The 20,913-nt window shown below is 32.8% G+C and overlaps 3 protein-coding genes and 1 long non-coding RNA gene across 5 annotated transcripts; 3 read left to right on the top strand and 1 right to left on the bottom strand.

Annotated features, from left to right (window-relative positions):
- The first annotated feature begins 3,747 nt into the window (after positions 1-3,747).
- Positions 3,748-9,307, top strand: LOC141671499 (putative alkaline/neutral invertase D). Its single transcript, XM_074477775.1, has 5 exons — positions 3,748-3,903; positions 4,832-5,245; positions 5,523-5,954; positions 7,281-7,839; positions 8,840-9,307. The coding sequence occupies exons 2-5, from the start codon at positions 4,856-4,858 to the stop codon at positions 9,133-9,135; spliced, it is 1,677 nt and encodes a 558-aa protein (XP_074333876.1). The 5' UTR covers positions 3,748-3,903; positions 4,832-4,855; the 3' UTR covers positions 9,136-9,307.
- Positions 9,308-11,124: 1,817 nt separating this feature from the next.
- Positions 11,125-11,991, bottom strand: LOC141674933 (F-box protein At4g22390-like). The gene has a single exon (XM_074481632.1). It carries the CDS (start codon positions 11,989-11,991, stop codon positions 11,125-11,127), a length of 867 nt encoding a protein of 288 aa, XP_074337733.1.
- A 2,421-nt stretch (positions 11,992-14,412) lies between these two features.
- Positions 14,413-16,954, top strand: LOC141670881 (uncharacterized). 2 transcript variants are annotated; one of them, XM_074476928.1, is made up of 7 exons: positions 14,415-14,609; positions 14,833-14,943; positions 15,103-15,189; positions 15,481-15,531; positions 16,030-16,123; positions 16,213-16,297; positions 16,590-16,948. In XM_074476928.1, exons 1-7 carry the CDS (start codon positions 14,490-14,492, stop codon positions 16,735-16,737), a joined length of 696 nt encoding a protein of 231 aa, XP_074333029.1. In that variant the 5' UTR covers positions 14,415-14,489; the 3' UTR covers positions 16,738-16,948. The 2 variants fall into 2 exon arrangements, with proteins under 2 accessions (XP_074333030.1, XP_074333029.1); XM_074476929.1 differs by lacking the exon at positions 15,481-15,531 and having other exon boundaries at positions 14,413-14,609; positions 16,590-16,954.
- A 5-nt stretch (positions 16,955-16,959) lies between these two features.
- Positions 16,960-19,699, top strand: LOC141670882 (uncharacterized). Its single transcript, XR_012554803.1, has 2 exons — positions 16,960-19,505; positions 19,616-19,699. It is a non-coding gene; the product is annotated as an uncharacterized LOC141670882 (long non-coding RNA).
- Positions 19,700-20,913: the final 1,214 nt, after the last annotated feature.

The raw sequence follows: 20,913 nt of genomic DNA on the forward strand, positions 1-20,913 counted from the left end.
TAAAAATACGTGCAGCAAATACTCATTCTGAAACTAAACTTAAAGGATATAGGGGTATTTTTTGATAAACAAAATATAACATTCATTAAAAAACTAAAATATATTTAGATCAAATCTGCAAACTACTTATACACCCTGATTCAAATACAAATAAATGAGCTAAACAAATAATTATATTATTTTCAATTTATTTAACAAATAAAATAACAATTTTTAAATTAAAAGGATGATAATAATTTTTTCACCAATCCAGTCTATATTAACCTGTAAATAGCAGTATCATAATTAACTTTCACATAAGTCTCATAAGTAATTTATTATTAGATTTTATACACACATCCCCAAAAATTAGAGGAACAAATGCACCCAAATTATAAATAATCTTGGACTTCTTAAAAAATACCCAAGGCCAAAATTATTTTTGTAAAAATACTTTCATTTTTCACAAAAAATTACAAAAATAGTTTATACCCCTTCTATTTTTTTATTTGTCGCTTTGATTTTTGCAAAAAATTTAATGTATTTTGACCGGCTAGCTCAAGTTATCGTTTGTAATATTATTTTTTTGTAAACAAAAGTAGACAACTTATAATTTAATTTATAAAAAAATATAGTTATATTTCTAACTATTCGGTTAAAACACATTGAAATGTGTATAACAGTCAAATTGACAAATAAAAAAAATAGAGGAAGTATTGATAAGTCTCATGAACCTTATGAGCTGAGTAATTTATAGTGGAGCTCGGTGCAGGTAAAAAAACAAAAAAATCGAACTCGACTCAATTATTTCCCGAGCTGAATTCACATTTTTTACGAGACAAGATCGAGCAGCTCATTAAAAATTTGACTCGTTTACTCTTTTAAATGCAAATAAATATTACTCCTATTCCTATTATATATCTACGGTCTTTCGAATGTGTGCCCTACTAACTCCAATAAAAATGAGCTCTTTTTATTGGTGGAATTAATGTGAATGCAGGGGTCATTAACATTTATTATTCAACCACCAATAAAAAGAGCTCATTTCTATGGGAGTTAATGATTATCGTATGCTTTTGGGCACACCATATAAAATCTCGTATATCTATGTAAGCCGGGTAAGTCGCATTTAATTTTGCAATATAGGATAAGATCAAATCCAGCTCAGTTTTGAACAACTATTTACACATCGTGGCAATGACATGGATTCCCTCATTAATCAAACACCCCCATTCTTAAGCAACAATAAATCCCTAATTTAATTTACTAAGCACAAAATTAGATGGCGTATACTTCAACTTTTTTCTGCTAACTGCATGCTGTATATATTTCAACTTGCAAGAACCAGCTGTCAACCTTTATAAACGGCGTGTTTCACAACGCATTGTATGCGTGGATCGAGCTTCTTTCTTTTCCTTAATTGTGGGGACAGCTTTGAAGCTATATAAATTTAAGTTTGCCATCCAATCAAAATTTTACATGAGAAATGGTTAATAGTAGAATAATCCATAGGTCTTATTTGTTTCGATATAACTCAACTGTGTAATTTAGAATTTTTTGGATTATAAAATAATTAAACTGTTAGGTTTAATGTATTTTAAATCGGATAAAGGAAGTTGAAGTTCTATGTATTTATAGTTCCTACAAAATATAAGAACTTAGTTATCTCGTTCAATCATGATCACTAAAAGAAGTTACATAGCTGATAAGTACAAAATCATTTAATATTTATCAAAATTAACTACGTAATTACTAAATTACATGATAATAAATCAAACACATATATTTTTAATTACGGTGTAACTTATAACTGTAACTTAATTTCAAGAAAGTTTATATTCCCATGTAATTATAAAACATTATAAAATTGACGAAACAAACGAGGCCTGAATTTGACATATAAAAAAACGTCCATGCTTATTTTAATGTTAGAATTAATACTTTTTTCATTCAAATCTTGTAATTGCAGTTTGTACTCGGAATAAGTTAGGTGAATATGTAATTAGAATTACGAAGATACTTAAGTAATACTTGTTAAATCCGAGCAAGCATGTTTATAGTTTGTTGAATTTAATAGACTTCTTCAAGTTATCATAAAATTTGCATGCATTTCAATATAATATAAACACTATGAGATCATTTAAAATCTCAATTAAATACATTGTCACTATAAAATAAAAAAATTAATTCAAATAAACGACAAATATTAATAGACATAAGCAATAATAATACTTCAACAACAAAAAAAAATCCACCGACATGAATAATATTAATCTAAAAAGCTGATAAATACTCTTATAATCAAATATCTTGAATTACAATTTTAAGACTAATATGTACATAATTTTTAAAAAAATAATAATTTGTACAAATTTTAAATTTTATAATTAGCCAATGCCCAGCCCCCAAAGAAAACACAAACATAAACAACTTCAACAACCACCTGCAAAAGTAGCTAAATACGATAGGTAGGACAACGTCAGAACGACGTCGTGTGCTTCCCCGCGATTTTCTCGTGCTCTGTCTTCTTCTTGTCCGTAACTACCTAGACGTTAGTGAAATTATTCTCTTACCGGCTACTCCCGGTCATTCTTGCGTCACCTGGAAAGGTTTGACCGTTGACTTTTCTTTCAGCTATACAAAGAGGTGGTTGGGTTGGTGACCCTAGAAAGCATGCAAGGAGCAGTTGGCTTGTATTCGTAATTTGTACCCCTCCGTCTCTAAATATTTTTTTCCGACATCTTTATGTTAGACAAATTTGTTAATACACACTTTTATTGTTAATATTTTTAATTTCGTATTAATATTAAATATAAAAATTTCATTATATTAAAATACTCATAAATATGAATTTAAGAAGTCAATCGTTTATAATGAATAGAACGAAAAGTCAAAACGGGAATAATATTATGCGACGGAGGGAGTATTATATAAAATAGAGTATACAATTACCAACAAGTGGAGAAATAAATTATATATTTCTTATATCTTATATTTGTTCATCAAATAGTATTTGAACAAAATATATATTTTAGTATTTGGAACTTAAATGTTTATAAATTAGTTAGATCGAAAACTTGAAAAGGTGTGAAAGGTAAGTTTCATTTCAAAATAATCACTTGATGATCATAGGTCTTTTTACTCTCCCAATTAATGATTTTATCGGTTAATTATTTGATCACTGTACTTTTATTTATCTAAATTTGATGAAAATTTGTTACCAGATATTTTTAATATAAACCGGATATATTTAGTTTAGTTTGATAATTAAACACATTAAAAGAATGTATTTCAACATATTTAGAAGTTATTGGTGTAATTAATGTAAGTAATACTTTTGGCAAAAAATGTTAAAAATATTTGTAATTATTTACCTGTTAAAAATATTTGTAATTTCTGTTAAAATACAAGATTGTATTATAATTCTATAGAATTTTCCAATATTTTTTATTTACATCCCTATCAATTATCTAGATATCAATTTTTTTTAGTTAACAAAAGGTCAATGCAGAGTTTACTTAGCAAAAAAAGCCTTATTTAACATGCATGAGTTTACTTAGAAAAAAAGGATCTCAATAAATATTTTACCAAATAAAAAAAGAAGAGAAAAAAAATGAGTGACTTTATAAATATTTATTACATTATTAAATTCTAACAACTTTCTATTTAACTCCTCACCGGCTAAACCGGTAAACTTTATTACAAGAACTAAAGCTTTGGATTGTGACGGTCCGTTCCACTTACTTCTCTGTCCTCTAATACTTTCTCTCCCTCTATATATACACACCTCTTGTAAACATGCACTCTTTTTCCCTTCTCCTCTCTCTTTCTCTCCCATCTCTCTCCTCTCTCCGGCGATCTCTCCGGCCATCTCACCGCCTTTCTTGCCGGAAAATACCCTTCTCCCCATCTCAGCTCCACAAGGTATTTTTCAGATCTGCCACATATATGTAAATACATGTGTGTTTATATTAGCTTTGTTGTTGTTAATTATGATCATGGTGTTTGATCTTGAAAATGTGATTGTGTGTTTTTGTGGGTAATGTTTTGGGTGTAGAATGTATGTGATTTTTAGTTCTTGATGTTGTTTTTTTTGGTGGATCATTAAATAAAGTTGTTGAGGTATGTGTAAATGCTGAGAATTAATGTAATTTTTTAAGAGGATAATGTGATTTAGATTGATCTTGGTTAAGTCTATGATATTAAATTACATGGGTATGTTTGTAATTTGAGTATGATTTTTGTTCTAAATTTGTTTTTTTGACAAGATTTTAGTTAAATTTTTTATGCTACTAGTATATTTCTTATTGCAAATTGCCTGTGATGGTCACCTTCCCAAGTGTGTTTTTGTGACTTATAATGGTAATTATATTAAGAGAATAATGTGATTTAGATTCATCTTAATTAATCTTTATACCCATGTTAGTATATAATAACATGGGTATGTTTGTAATTTGAGTATAATTTTAGTTAAACTTTGTAAGCAAGTATGTTTTCTATTGCAAATTGCCTGTGATGGTCACCTTCCCAAGTGTGTTTTTGTTATTTATGAATGTAGATAAGGACAATTCAGCTCCCCTAAGAGTCTGTCTATGTTTGTCTTGTTAATTGGTTTATATGGAATGGTTGTTTTAATTTTTTTTTTTGGGCTTTATCGCAATAGTACTTTCCTAGTTTTTGAATCTTGTTTTAGGACGCATTGAAGAATATTAAGAATTCTATGGCTTTCGGGTGATGTTGCATTGTGAAAAACGGGTGTTTGAAGCCTTATATACAATTACTTCTTTAGAAAGTTTTACCTTAGTGAGTGATAGCATTGCTTTTAAGGTTTTTTTTCCCTTTGTGGGTGCAGGGTATTGTTGAATAAGAGCTGGTTATGGAGGCAACTAAAGATTTTGGACTTAGGAAAGTTAGTTCCATTTGCTCCATCTCTGAGATGGATGATTTTGATCTCACAAAACTTCTTGATAGACCTAGGCTAAATCTGAAGAGGGAGAAATCTTTTGATGAAAGGTCACTGAGTGAGTTGTCTATTGGTTTTGGTTTGACAAGAGGGCAGGATAATTTTGATAATGCTTACTCACCTGGAGGGCGGTCAGGATATGATACCCCTGCTTCATCAGCACGGAACTCTTTTGAGCCCCATCCGATGGTTGCAGAAGCTTGGGAAGCTTTACGGCGATCTTTGGTGTTCTTTCGGTCGCAACCAGTTGGCACTATTGCTGCATATGACCATGCTTCGGAGGAAGTACTAAATTATGATCAGGTATAAGCAATTAGCTAAATACTGTTAACTATTAAATATTAATCAGTTGTTTATGTCACATTTTATTTGAACTTGGTTTACATTGTGTTTTTTTTTTCTTTATTCAAATAGAGTAAGATTATGTGTACTGTGATAATACTTATGCTCAAAGTTTACTGTAATCAGAGCAAAATGAACAAGAATTTTACTAATCATTAAGAGCTAATAGATGTAATTGCTACGAGGTTATATCCTGCAGATATGTTTAAGGGTTGACCCGAATTTCTTGGAAATGTAGGTTTTTGTTCGAGATTTTGTACCAAGTGCACTGGCTTTTTTGATGAATGGTGAGCCAGACATAGTTAAAAACTTCTTGCTAAAGACAGTTCAGCTTCAAAGTTGGGAAAAGAAAGTAGACAGATTCAAACTGGGGGAAGGGGCTATGCCAGCTAGTTTCAAAGTTCTTCATAATCCGGACCGTAAAACAGATAGTGTAGTAGCGGATTTTGGTGAGAGTGCAATTGGTCGAGTTGCTCCAGTTGATTCTGGATTTTGGTGGATTATTCTGCTCCGGGCTTATACAAAGAGTACTGGAGATCTTACTTTAGCTGAAACTCCAGAGTGCCAAAAAGGAATGAAACTCGTCCTAAGCCTCTGTTTATCTGAGGGTTTTGATACATTTCCAACTCTTCTATGTGCTGATGGATGCTCAATGATTGATCGAAGAATGGTAAGTTAACTTCTAAGCTTATGCATCATTATTTAAAAGTTACTTCCTTTTAGGAGTATAAAGTTAGTGGCTGGGCTTTAAAATTATTTACGATTATGCGCAGATCCTTGATATGCATATGGAGGTTTACTATCTTTGAGAATATCATTGTTTATTTTAGTTTGTGGTCAGGGATATCTGGAATTATTAGTTCTATCACTTACTGGGACTCCACTGTAGAAAACTATATTATGTGCACATATGATAATGGCTTATCTTATATACCTGTCAGAATATTTGCAATTACAAGCACTCTTATCTCCCCCATTTCTTGCAGTTTACCCTCTTCTCTTCGAGCAGATATCAAACTGTCTTCCTTGATCACTACATTGTTTTTCTTTTCAGCGGACCTAAAAATCTAATTGTGACTTGTTGGTTCAAGTTTGTTTAGATCACAACAGCACATCATATGTTTCTTCTGATTATTTAATTTCTTATAGTATACCTAGGTTTCTATGTGTAAGATTTATTAATGTAACTCTAGAGAACACATAATCTGAAAAACAATTCATATTCAATTCATTGTATATTACTATTCTCGAGGTATTTTTCTCCCTCTAATAAGTATCCTGAACCTGAAACTCACAACTAAACAGCTAATTTTTAGTGAGCATAGAATAATAAAACTCTAGAATATAAGTATCAGTTGAGAAAATATACTCGAAGACTGTGAAGATATTTATTTTTACAACTATTTTATGACTTGTCATATCATATTTAAAACTATTAGATCCAATATGCTTTTTTTCTTTGTGTGGGCACTTGTCAGTATTTTTATTTTTTAAATGAAGACACCCACCAAGTTTGCCTTTGACAAGGCTTGAAACATCACCCTTTGTCTGAAATGTCTTTATTTGTTCTAGTGGGCACCTCTTGCTCAAGTATGGATTGTAAAGAGTTAATCATTCCGATAATTTATGTTCTCTCTCATCCCATTTCCGTAATCTTTGATGAACCGTGTTTTTTGGCTCTCACGGATTTCAGTAATTATAATGTTACTTGTTACTGTGCTGGTCCATTCTTTGAAGACTGACAAGGACATAATCTCATGTTAACTTGGTTTTGCTTTTAGTCATCTTTTGAATGACAATGAAAAGCAATGTATTAGGAATATATATTGTATTCCATTAGATTGTTACTGTTGATAAAAGTTGAAGTTAAGTAAGCCACATATTATGCGTCAACTATCAACCTGACCTGTGTTTCATGGACAACTTTTTTCCAACTTGTCTGATTTCTGCAACATTTTTCAGTTGGCCTAATAATATTTTTTTGGTTATATTTCAGGGAATTTATGGTTATCCTATTGAAATCCAGGCACTTTTCTACATGTCACTGAAATGTTCATTGGCAATGCTAAAACCTGATACAGAAGGGAAAGAGTTTATGGAAAAAATTGTTCAGCGCTTGCATGCCTTAAGTTACCATATGCGAAGTTATTACTGGCTTGACTTCCAACAACTGAATGACATCTATCGTTACAAAACTGAGGAATACTCTCATACTGCAGTAAATAAGTTCAACGTTATTCCTGATTCAATCCCAGAGTGGGTATTTGACTTCATGCCAACACGTGGTGGCTACTTTATTGGCAATGTCAGTCCTGCTCGAATGGATTTCCGATGGTTTGCTCTTGGAAATTGTGTTGCTATCCTGTCCTCTCTTGCCACTCCGGAGCAATCTGCTGCTATTATGGATCTTATTGAGGAACGTTGGCCGGAGCTGGTCGGTGAGATGCCAATTAAAATTTGTTATCCTGCCATAGAAAATCACGAATGGACTATTGTAACTGGTTGTGATCCAAAGAATACAAGATGGAGTTACCACAATGGCGGATCTTGGCCAGGTTCTTTTTGTCTCTTGTTGCTTCTATTGTTCCCTTTTTTTTTCTAATCAAAATATCACTAATATTTGATATGAATTCTGCTGTGTACTATTATTCACTAAGATTTCGGTGCTTTTAGATGGACCAATACCATGTATTACACAACTTTTGTCTTGAAAAACTAGGAGAATTTAGAAATAAAAAAACAGAGTACACAATAGCTTTTCTTGAAAGTTTCTTTTAGGCCGAAACACACCTAGAAAGTTTTAATTTTGCTAGTTATATTTTTTGTTCAAAAAATTAAAAGGTCCTTAACAATAGTCGTATTCTTATTTCTCGTTAGAATGAGATATATTAGATAAAAGAAAAGTTCCATTTTTACATGTTCCTTAAAAGGAAAAAAAGTGGAAAAAGCATTCTATGAACAAATAGGTTTAGTGAATCTTCCAGTTTATTTTTTCACAAAAAATAATTATGTTGTACATAGTTGAGTCATTAATCTTATATATTTTTTTCTTGTAAAGCAACACAAAATGGTAATTCCAAATAGGATTATTCTATCGTCTGTCGAATACCCTGTCAATGGACGGTGATCTCTGCTATAGATTATTCTTAAATAATCAAATGTATTTTTTTTAAAAAGATTCTATAATCTCCTTTTTCCACTTGCCCTAGTGATTTACTGTTTCTTCTTTCTACTTCTTCCTCATTTCCGGTTGTTATTATTAAGACTAGTGGATATTAAATGATTGACAATAGAGGTTGTACACTTATACTTAATTTTCAACCTGCAAAACTGAACTTGCTGTAGGTCTTTGCAACAACTGTGACTCTGATACAAAACAGAGATAGTTTACTTGTCTTTCTTGTTAGCGTTCTTGTTTTTCAGCGCTGGTTCTTGACATGATTATAGTGTCTACTTTCTACTTACCACACATAGCTGTTTCAGTTTTCCTCTTATTCTGCAACTCGGACATTAGCCACTTTCTCATGCAACAACCCTTCATCATCTTTCATGCAGTGCTTCTGTGGCTGGTAACTGCTGCTTGTATCAAAACTGGTCGACCGCAAATTGCAAGAAAAATGATTGAACTTGCCGAGAACCGGTTGCACAAAGATAGCTGGCCAGAATATTACGACGGAAAACTAGGTAGATATGTGGGGAAACAAGCAAGAAAGTTCCAGACATGGTCGATTGCAGGATATTTGGTAGCAAAAATGATGTTGGAAGATCCGTCTCACTTGGGAATGATTTCTCTCGAGGAGGACAGGCAAATGAAGCCTGTAATCAAGAGATCATCCTCCTGGACTTGCTGAGAAGCCAAAACCAAGATGACTATCTCTTTTCAGTTCATTATGAAAGACACTATTCTTTGGTGATTTCCCTTCCTTGTAGGTTTTGTTGTTTTTGTATATTAGCATCTTGCTTCTCTTAAAAAATCAATAATAAAAAATAAATAAATGTGTTTTGATGCTTGTTATTTTGAAATCGAAAGTGACATTCGCTAATACTATAAGAGTTAGCTTGATATATAGCACTTGTTACAAGAGTTAGCTTGGGAATTGGTACTATATGTCAAGTAGTATGTTGATTATTAATATTTCTATTGATGTATGGACCATAGAGAATTGATGACTTTAAAACCAACTCCCTCGTGTGATTTTTCCTTGAGTAGCGATTAATCGCCAATTTTTAGCATCATGGTTCATATACATAAAACGTAAATCTAAATTTTAAATTTTCGTATCACTTTTAGATCTAATACGGATCATAACATGCACCATGTTGATGTGGTCACACTATGGTTCATTCATTTGGTTAAATTTATAATTGACAGGGGCAGGTGATCTTCTTCTGCCTTTAAATTTATAATTCTTGGAAGAAAATATGTCAAGATAAGGTTTTTGTTGATCGTATGTGTACTGATCAATCAAGATTTGTTAATGGTACTGCATTTTGGGTAGGGTATAATTCTAACGAGTTCTACCAGGTAGTTCTGTGCTTTGATACCAAGACAAATGTACTGCGAAAGTTAATGTGCCTGACTGGATTGAAATTCACGGGCGTCAGATTGAGAATCCAAGAATTCTTCCATTTGGTCGATCTATTGCTTACTCTGTTAAGGTCGATCAGGAAGATGCAGATGAAGACGATGACGAATATGATGCTCCTCATCTGGACATTTGGGTATTGAAAGATGATAAGATTGGTGGTCTGTCTTGGCAGAAAAAGATGAGTGTCGGTCTAGGTGAAAATGTTTGGGCTCGAGTCTTGGGTATAAGGAACAATGGGGAACCCATACCAGCTAAATCAAATAATTTGATTTCATATGATCTCGATACTCACGAACCGTATGATTTTGTTGAATCATGTGATCGCTTGGCTCCTAATCTTCACATCCGCATGGTCGAATTGTTAAAAATGGTCATCAAATTTCATCGTAAGCCGCAATAATAGGAAACTTGTCTGTTGTGACCTTTAGCTTCATGGATATGCTGAAAAAAATGAGATTAGGTTAACAATTCTTGGTATTTTCGGGATTCTGCGTTTATTTCATCGATTCTATCGTTGTACATTGGATAGCTTTTCTGAATGGCGATTTCCCAGGAATCGTGTAACCAGAAATCAAAGATCTGGTTGCAAGAAAATCAGGAACAAACTTTTCGCATGTCTCAGAATTTTGAAAATGAGCAAACAAAGACCTAATGTGCTTTTCAGTTGCCTAATAATTCAACAAGTTCTCCATCCTACAGGCAGATCTTGTAGGTACTTAAGTTACATTTTCTTGTTAATTTCTTTACAGGCTTTTTACTACAGACCTTTACAAGTAATTTTGATGGTGAATCATGTTGTTAGACCAAACATCTGATAAAAGAAAGGATAAACTACATGAAAAGGCGATACAGAACATTAAGATGCTAAAACCCATCTATATCATTTGATTAGATTATTCTGCAGACAACTTTGTCTGATTTGTCAATAACACAAACATACGACACTATTAACATACTAAGACACAGTTAACCGAAAGACACTAATAGACGAATAAACTCCCAGCGTAAAGACCAACTGTCAACTACACAAACACAAGACACTACAAAGTAGAGCAAATTCGTACCGTACAGTGATACTGTGATAGAATTCAAGAAAGAAAACCAGAATCAACAAAATCCAAATCATCTTCATCCGTTTCCACACATCTAACAATCCCTGACCTCGTTGCGAATCAGATATTGACATCTGGAGTTGAAGAACCCTGGCAAGTTACCATTGTGACTTCCGACTTAACATATACTTCAATTATTTCAATCAATATCAAGTAAAAGTAGAGTTTCCACAAATGGGCTAATGGTATAAGGTGATATAAGGTGCTCCTTGTGATAGGTGTAAGGAGTCGATTCAATAAAATCATATGGTTCATGAGTATCAAGATCATATGAAATCAAATTGTTTGACTTTGCGAGTAGTGGTTCACCACTGTTTCTTATACCCAAAACTTGAGCCGGAATATTTTCACTTAAACAAACACTCAGCTTTTTCTCCCAAGAAAACTCATCTACCATGTAGTCTTTGAACACCCACATCTCCAAATGACGAGATCCATATTCATCACCGCCTTCGTCTGCATCCCCCTGACCGACCTCAACAAAGTAAGCAATCGATTGACCAAATGGAAGAATAACAGGAATATCATCCAGACGTGTGTGAAGTGCAATCCAGTCAGGAACCTTGACTTGTCCTAATATATTTGTCTTGGTATCGAAGTACACGATTGACTGACTTAACATTCTAGAGTAAAACCCTACCCAATATGCAGTACCATTAACGAATAGTGATCTACCAGTAATCACAAATTCAACAAAAAACTTATCCTGGCATATTTTCTTCCATGAATTCGTGTTTAGACTATAAACACCAATCACAACTGAGTGCGGATACTGCTCATAAGTGTGATCATCCTCGTCACGTGAGAAAGGTGCAGAAGTCGATCCAGGTTTGACAATATGTACCACAACATAGTCATTAAGTTCCGGTAAAAACCCAAAAGCTAAAGCACTCCAATCATTCCTCTCAAATGTAGAAAGAGGCGGCTCGGGGACAATCTTAAATTTTCGAACAAGAGGATTCCATATATAAATGTCGGGACTGTGCTTATATTTAAAATCAAACATAGTAGATACACAAATTAAACCATTTGATTGTGCATACCATCAACAAAAGGGCAAGTCTTGTGGATAACTAAATGTACCATATTCTTGACAATGTGCATTGTCGGAACGTACTGTCATTATAGGGTTCTTACTATTACAGAACAGAAGATACTTAGGATTAATATGGGCTGTCATTTTTTGATGTTTGGAGTGGAGAGAGATAAATAAAGGAGATTTTATAAGAGAATACCATGATTTTTGGACAGCTCGGCAACGTAAGACATACTTGACAGGAAGTCTTTTGAGTATTTCCGACAAGATATGTTCGGGGAAGTCAAAAGAGGGCATGTAGTTGTGTTTAGAGGAGCTCATCTCTGCTCAATTTGACTGTAACTAGGGTTTCTATTGATGTCCGGATTGAGGGGTAATTGTAAGAAAGACATGGGTCGGATCGGGTCAGGTTTGTTATGCCAATACTTATGCCAATACTACATGTAACCACTATTCTAAAAATCCCCAATTTTTTAAAAAATCCCTAATTAATCCCAGATTAGTCCTTAAAAAATATTTGGCCATCTATTTTTTGAAATTCGATTAATATTTATAAATTATTTTTGAATTATATATTTCATAATAACAAGATAAATATATTAAATATTATTAAAATATTTAAATATATCCGATTTTTGTTCCGATTAATCCCTCTGATTAATTCCCGATTTGCCGATTAATCCCTAATCGGTACCTAAACCGATTAGTTCCGATTACCGATTTTTACAACTATGTATGTAACAAGTGTGATCAAGGATCATTTATAAATACTTTTATGAAATTTTAATTTCTTTTTTAAAAATGCAATGTTTGTTAATTCAGCTTTTACGATTACCGATTTTTACAACTATGTATGTAACAAGTGTGATCAAGGATCATTTATAAATACTTTTATGAAATTTTAATTTCTTTTTTAAAAATGCAATGTTTGTTAATTCAGCTTTTATGGAGTCCACTGTCTTATCTCATTTCAAATTTGGAGTCCTCAACAAATACTATATAACTTAAAATTTTATAAAATATATTATTTTTCGATAAACACCAATATTTTATTGAAAATCTTATAGATTGTATATATTTTACAAGCATAACATTATAAAATATATTTTTTTTACAAAATATGCTTAATTTACAGAAAATAAATATTCATGTTGGAGGACATATTGCAGAACATACGTATAAATATATGAGATTTACATAATTTTGTTGAAATAATGATATTTATGAAACATATTTTACAAAATAACACGTTTTATAAGATATTTTATTTTTAAATGTAGATGGATTCCATAAAATTTTAGTTTGATTTTATTATATTGTGTTTTTTATGTATTTTTATGCTTTACAAATTTAAAAAGTTTGATTTTTTTTATTAAATACAGTAATTTCTTAAGTTATTTTAGTTTAACTATTTTCTTAAACTTATTTACAATACTCTCCCGTTGCATTCATTTTTTTACAGTTTTTCCTAATGCGTTCCAATTAATCTTCTATGGGTTTTTCTCTCATACTTATCACGCATTTTAAGATTATTACAAAGTATAAATTTTTAATTTAATTTAATTTTTTATTTTTTAATAAAATTTAAACATTGTATTTTTATCCAAAAGTTTTTTTAAATTCAGACAACTATATTTTATGTTCTAAATCCAACTCACGTACCACTTGAATCTGCGATAAGAATTGTGTGTAGGCTCCTTCCCCGGTGTAAAAAATTATGTGAAATGGAGTAGTATATTTATAATTTTTTTACAAGTATTTCTTCTATATATAATAGAATAACATGGTGATAATATTAATGAGATTAAAAAGTCTCATCGAAAAGATTAAATTACCTCTATTTTTTTTCAATATTTATATAACAAACGTGGTTTGTGGGAATCGAACCCGAGATATTTAATTCCCGTATACAACCTCGTACTACTACACCGTATTGTGACATGTAATTTTTATCATACACATAATATGTAACTGTGCTAAGTGAATATTTTATTTAACTTTAACGAATAGTTACTTGAATTTCGCAAAAAAAAATAGTTATTTGAATATTTGTAGAGTTAATTTTAAAGAATTGAATTATAGATATAAAGTTAGGCATGACACGTAAATGAATTATTATTTTATTTATTAATCAATTTTTAGTTTGAAAATATATCTCATTAAAAAAAACTAAAAATATTATAATTACATGATAAATAAAAAATCTCTGCAAAACGACTTATATTATTCTACTTATTTATAAACCTTCAAAGCAAATTACATGAATAAAATCGGGAGCATTTTCATGCCACTCCGGCAGTCCGACAAGCTAAAACCGAATGAATCTAAATAAAAATGATGCCCCTAGTTAACCCAATTTAAAATTTTTAAATCTAAAAAACAAATAAATACTCTAAAACTTAAGATTGCAAATGCTATTTATGCAATTTTGAATCAGCCGCAAAAAGGGCATCATAAAGTTGCGGAGGATGGAAGATAAAGACTCATCAAATTCAAATGATTCGGAAACTCTTTCCCACCACTTATTCGGAAACTCCTCCGATATTGATCTTAATGAATCTTTCTCCATCACCATCACCATTATCGAGGTGTGTTTGGTTTGGTATTACTCCTTCTGTCGCATTGGATTGTTTCATTATTACTCCTTCTGTCGCATTGGATTGTTAATATTGTTTAAGTTATCCGTCTTCCCGTAATTTGAACAATGTTAACAATTCAATAGGACGGACCGAGGAGCATGCCACGAGATTCAAATTATATGCTTCTAATTATTTAATGTAACTAATAACTGTTTGATTTACTTGCTTACAGAATGTAAGAAAAGACGACCAGTACGGAATGTTTGTATGGCCATGTAGTATTGTTTTGGCCGAGTATGTCTGGCAACATCGATCCCGCTTTTCTGCTGCTAATGTTATTGAGGTCCTTATATTCTACTTTTACGATTTTTACAAACTCGGTATCTCTTGGTGTAGTGGTATCTCCTTGACAGAATGTCGAGAGTTCGAACCTTGTCATACTTAAAAAACATGATTATTATAATAACGACCTGCTTCAAAAATGTGACTTCCTTGTCCACAGCTTGGAGCTGGGACTTCATTGCCTGGGTTAGTTGCTGCGAAACTAGGTTCAAATGTTACTTTAACTGATGACCTCACCAGACCTGAGGTACATTTTTTCATTTTTAAGAAAACTTCCGAAATCATCTAGCTGTATGATTTGATTTTTAGCATTAACAATGGCTTCGGATGTATAAGTATACATTCTCACTTTTTTTCATCTTTTTGCAATCAAGTATTGTCAACTTAGAATTAATTGCAGCAAGCTTGTTTGTTAAAAATTTGACATATTTAATAGCTTCTTGGACATATGATATGACTAGGTGTTTTCCATCACATATCAGCGTACAAAAATGTTATAATATTTTCCAGTAGCTCTTTCATGTTGTTCAATGTGCAGGTTCTGGCTAACATGAAAAAAGTATCTCAGCTAAATAATTTGAACTGCGAGGTACTTATTTCTGTCATCTTAGGTGCATATACATTCTACTAATTTACATTATCCACCTGCGGTCAGTGAAGGAACCTACAATTGAAGTCAATTGGTTATGTTGCTTTAAGAAGAATGGTATTAGGCTAGGCTACAAATGCTAGTAGTTTACATAATCTGATACTTAAGTCTCCAGGGACTCTAGGCTTTCCACTCCATGGCGAATTTTTTAATAACAAACTACGAATCCTCTTTAAATTTGCATCGCAAATGACGTCCAGAGTTATACAACTAATGAAAGACCCATAAAAGATTGTCTGCTAGAATTCCTTATGCAATTCTATGAGACCCCCAAAGTAACAAGATAAAAGAATAAATGTTTCTCACCTTAGTCTGCTATTATATTTATGAATTAAAAAGTATAGATTATACATCAATCTGAATTCGAATAGCACTTCTCTAAGTTGATCCATATAGCTTTGAGAATCTTATGTCCTCTAATTTCATATTGTACTCTAGGTGGTGGGACTCACATGGGGCCTTTGGGATCACCCTGTCTTCAACTTACATCCAGATATAATACTGGGAGCTGATGTATTGTACGACACAAGTGGTAGGATGCTATGCTGTTTAATTCCCTTCTCTTCTTCTGCTGATACAAAAGAGGATTTTGAGCTGCTTATCTTGACATGTGTTATGCAGCTTTTGATGATTTATTTGCCACCGTTACTTTTCTCCTCCAGAACTCTCCTGGATCAGTTTTTATAACGACCTATCACAATAGAAGGTAATTTATGATTTGCAGCCTATAGAATGTACGATGTCATTACCATGTAATTTTCTAGTTATTATTTTTTTTTATTAAAAAATTCAAAGATCAAACCACCATTATCTGAAAGAGGGACCACTTTGTCCTCATCTATAACTTTGCAACTGTTTAGTCCAATTGTAACTGTAGGAAACTTCATGCCAATGTAGATAGTTTTTCTCTTTTGGCGTGCATATGTGTTTATGCAGAATATGTAAATTTTAGTTTATGTTCTTTGATGGAGTATTTAATTGTTATTTGGACAATGCAGTGGACATCATCTTATCGAGTTCCTAATGGTAAAGTGGGGGCTGAAATGTGCAAAACTTCTTGACGGGTTCTCATTCATGCCATCATCCAAGACACATGCATTAAGTGGCAATATTCAGTTGGCTGAAATTATTTTAGGTGAAAGCTGAGTTTACTATTGTTTTATACATATACATCAAAAGACTAGGGGCAAGACTTTGTTGGGTCTGTAGTAGCCATAATTGCTTTAACCAAGATCTTGTATTGAAGATTAAGATGCTACACTTTTAAGCAATGGTGAAAGAACATTCAGGGATAACGCTGTATCGTGCATCTATAATATTTGCCTATTCAATTATAGTCTAGGCTGTAAAAGGATTGTTTACAAATTTTTTAATATAGTAGTTTCTTCTATCGATTTTTTCTATTATAGAGTTGTATTATCTTTTTCTATCTACATATAGTGTAGATATCCATGGACGAAGATCATTGGCTCTGTAACCAACTCAGCAACCCACTACTGACGTAGTTAAGCATTTTGAGGAGTTACAGGTCTGGCGAGCTGCTAATAGCTGTGTTGTGAAGGATATTAGTGTCTCTGAGGATTATGGTCGCTTCCCTTCTGTAAATGCTTCTGTTCCCAGCTGGATCACTCTACAGCAATTGCAGATTCTAGGTGTTGAGCCAACAAAGTGTTGGTGCAGTGGTTGAGCTCTTGTACCCCCTTGCGGGAGGTCAGGAGTTCGACTCCTGGTAGGTAGGTTTGTGTGTATTAAATTAGCAAAAGAAAAAAAAGATTATAAGTGTTGATTATATGGACTATGTTTTGTGCATCTTAATGTGTTTGGCATTTCTGTTTATCGATGCTTGCCCTTTTAGTCCTTGACCAAGCTCTTGGGGTTCATTTGATGTGCTTGGCTTCTATTTAAGTTAGTTTGTCTTACTTATTGTAGTAGTGCACTGATACTTACCTGACTAACAAGCTTGGTTCATTAAATGTGAATCTTATCTATACGACTAATAGAAGCCAAGTTTGATGTTATGCAGACTACTATTGCACTTGCAAACCTAGCTGTTGCAGCCATACTAGAACTACCTGCAAGTACTTGAAACTGGTAATTATGATTTCTTCGTGTTTTTTGTTCATTTATTTGCACTTCTTTGTTCTTTGCAGAATTGTATTGAACTTGATATATAATTTTTAGCTAACATAGTTGTGAAATGTGTGATTAATATCTTTCTTAAACGAAAAAATTAGATAAGAGCTGAATTTGCACTTTGTTGTGAAAAAGCCAAGGCATTTAAAAAAATTCCTTTCAGATATTACTACTAGGTAACTTCTAATATAACCGATTGCAGCTGTTATGGTTCCGGTGAGCTCTCTCTTCTTTATCTTAGGTTTGATCTATTGTTTAATATATCAGAGGATATAAAGTGGACCATGTATTACAGAACTTTTGTCTTGAAAAACTAGGAGAATTTAAAAATTAAAAAAAAAAACAGATTATACAAAAGCTTTTCTTGAAAGTTTGATTTTGGCCGAAACACACCTAGAAAGTGTTAATTTTTCTACTTATATTTTTTGCTCAAATTATTAAAGTGCTCAACAATAGTCGTATTCTTATACCTCGTAAGTTATATATTAAATAGAAGAAAAGTTCCATTTTTACATGTCCGTTAAAAGGAAATAAAGTGGAAAAAGGATTCTATGAACAAAATAGTGTTTAGTGAATCTTCCTGGCTATTTCTTTAACATCCTCTATTTAACTGACTTATTTTCACCTTGTACAGCAAGACAAATGGCAACTCCAAATACGATTATTGTAGCCTCTCATGAATACCCTGTTAATGGACGGCGGTCTCTGCTATAGATTATTCTAAAATAGTCAAATGTATTTTTAAAAAAGATTCTATATTCTATAATCTCCTTGTTCCACTTGCCCTAGTGATAGTATTACTCTTTCTTTCTACTTCTTCCTGATTGCCTGTTATCATTATCAAGATGAATGGATATTAAATGATTACAAATTAAAAGAGGTTTTACACTTACACTTGAATTATTCACCCTACAAAAACTGAACTTGCTGTAGGGTCTTTGCGGAAACTGTGACTCTGATACAAAACCGAGATAGTTTATTTGTCTTTCTTGTTAGAATGGTGTTAAAGATACAAATACAGCAGTTTTAACTTTTGTTGGAGATCTTAAGTTGCCAGTTCAGCAGACCAGCTCAGCAAGTTAGTTAATGATAAGTGTTACTATATTCATGGATTTCCTTCATGGCACAAATTATTTGGAAAGCCTAAGCTTAAGCCTAAGCCTAAACCTCGATTCAGTTCTGGTACTGTTGGCAATGTGAAAACTATATCTGCAACTCAAGTGACTAGTGCAGATGTGTTTCAAGACAAAACCACTACTGTTTGTGATATTCTCAAACCAGCTAATGCTACTTCTGCTGATTCTATCACTCTCAGATGGTCAGTGTAAGCAGCTTATTCAACTACTCCAACAGTCTATGAAGTATGAATACTCGTTCTGCACAGGCTACTTCTGCTCCGGAAATGCAAGCTAACAGTTGGTATTCTGCTATTAACAGTACTCAATTTGCAAGTACTAGTTTGCATTTTACAAACAATTTTTATCCTGATCAATCTTATACTTCAGAAACTTGGATTGTGGACAATGGTGCTACGGATCATATCACGCTGTGTCTGCATCTTTTACATATTGTTACACCATTTCATTCTACTTTGTATTTTCCTAATGGTGCAACTGCTGCTGTTATATAGGGAGTATTACACTTAGTGATATTGAGCTGGTCAATGTTCTATATGTGCATATGTTTTCCTATAACCTTTTGTCCGTTTCTAAACTTCTGAGTGACAGTAAGTGTCTGGACACTTTTACCTCACAGTGTTGCTCCATTCAAGCTCCACAATGGTAACTTGAAGTCTCCAATTGAAGTTACAGCTGTTGTTTTCGTATCTTTAACACATGGTCCTTGTTTTCTGGCGCTGGTTCTTGACATGACACTGTTCTATAATTTGCAGCCTAGTTTTCTGGTGATCATCGTGTCTAGTGTCTACTTCCCACACATAACCGTTTTAGCTTTGCTCTTACTCTGCAACTCCGACAATAGCCACTTTCTCATGCAACAATTCCTCATCATCTTTCTATGCAGTGCTTCTGTGCCTGGTAATTGTCTTAGGTTATCATCTTTGTCCTTACAATTTTATTCATATTAAAATTGCAGTGAAATTTCAAAAAAGGACCGACTTCAAGTGCAATGGTTCAGATCCTAAATTTTATTTTTGTAAATGCCGATTTTTTTTTCTCTAGAGCATGTGTGGTGTGGTGATTCAAGCATGAGTGATGCATTTATAAAATACGTTAACATGCCCTCCTATGACTTTCCCGAGGAGATTAAGCAAATTCGAGTTTGTCTACCTGCATATTCATAAAAGATTAAGAGCTATATTACAGTGACAACAGAGTATTTACGTTTTCCATGAATAGTTTTATAGATTAGGGAGATAAATAAGTGGACGTGTTTGTCATATATGAACTTTCAGCTATCTATGTGCATGTTACCGATGATCTTTGAGACCAATTATTTTAATTTGCTGTATGAGTTCTTGGGTTTCTTCAGCTTTATTTTCGGCTTGTTTAGTTAGGCTTACGGTTGATTCAGCGCCTTCTTTCAGGTTTGCATCATCAGGTAGCCTTTTTCAACTTGATTAATATTTTAATTTGTTTGTTGAATGTCTGATAATCGTTGAATGTATTATAGTCGTACAGAAGATATATTTGCATTTAGCAGGCTTCCAAGTAGCATAAATTATGAGGACCTGGTTACACGACTATGACGTTAGTTTACAAGTTAACCATAGTACAAATATTCAAGTATCTAATCAGGTGTTTAGTTGTACAGGCGGAACTCGGAAGCAGTTGTCTATATAGGTTGACCTTTATGGTTCTGGTTAACAAAATGCATCATGTTGAGGTTTTGCTTAATAAGTTTCATCACTCTGTATCTTGATTTTGCTGATTTATGTTTGTGGGAGTGGTGCTCTGTTTGACAAGGTCCGCTAGAATTGATGAACATGAATATTGTTGGAGTTAAGAGTAGTTGCAAGATAAACACTCTTTTGGCTGCATATTTATTTATTTTTCCTTTTTTTTGAAGGCCCCAGGAACGGCACTCAACTTTTCTTCATAGAAAAAATCCACCTCCACTTTCGAAAGAGGGGGAAAAAAGAGAGGGAACAGCAGACCATATTTTCCTACTTATTATCCAAGGTAAGTAATGAGCTAACTCATGGGCAATCTTGTTATCATTTCGTACGAG

This window comes from Apium graveolens, chromosome 7 (genome assembly GCF_009905375.1).
Source record: "Apium graveolens cultivar Ventura chromosome 7, ASM990537v1, whole genome shotgun sequence".
NCBI lineage: Eukaryota > Viridiplantae > Streptophyta > Magnoliopsida > Apiales > Apiaceae > Apium > Apium graveolens.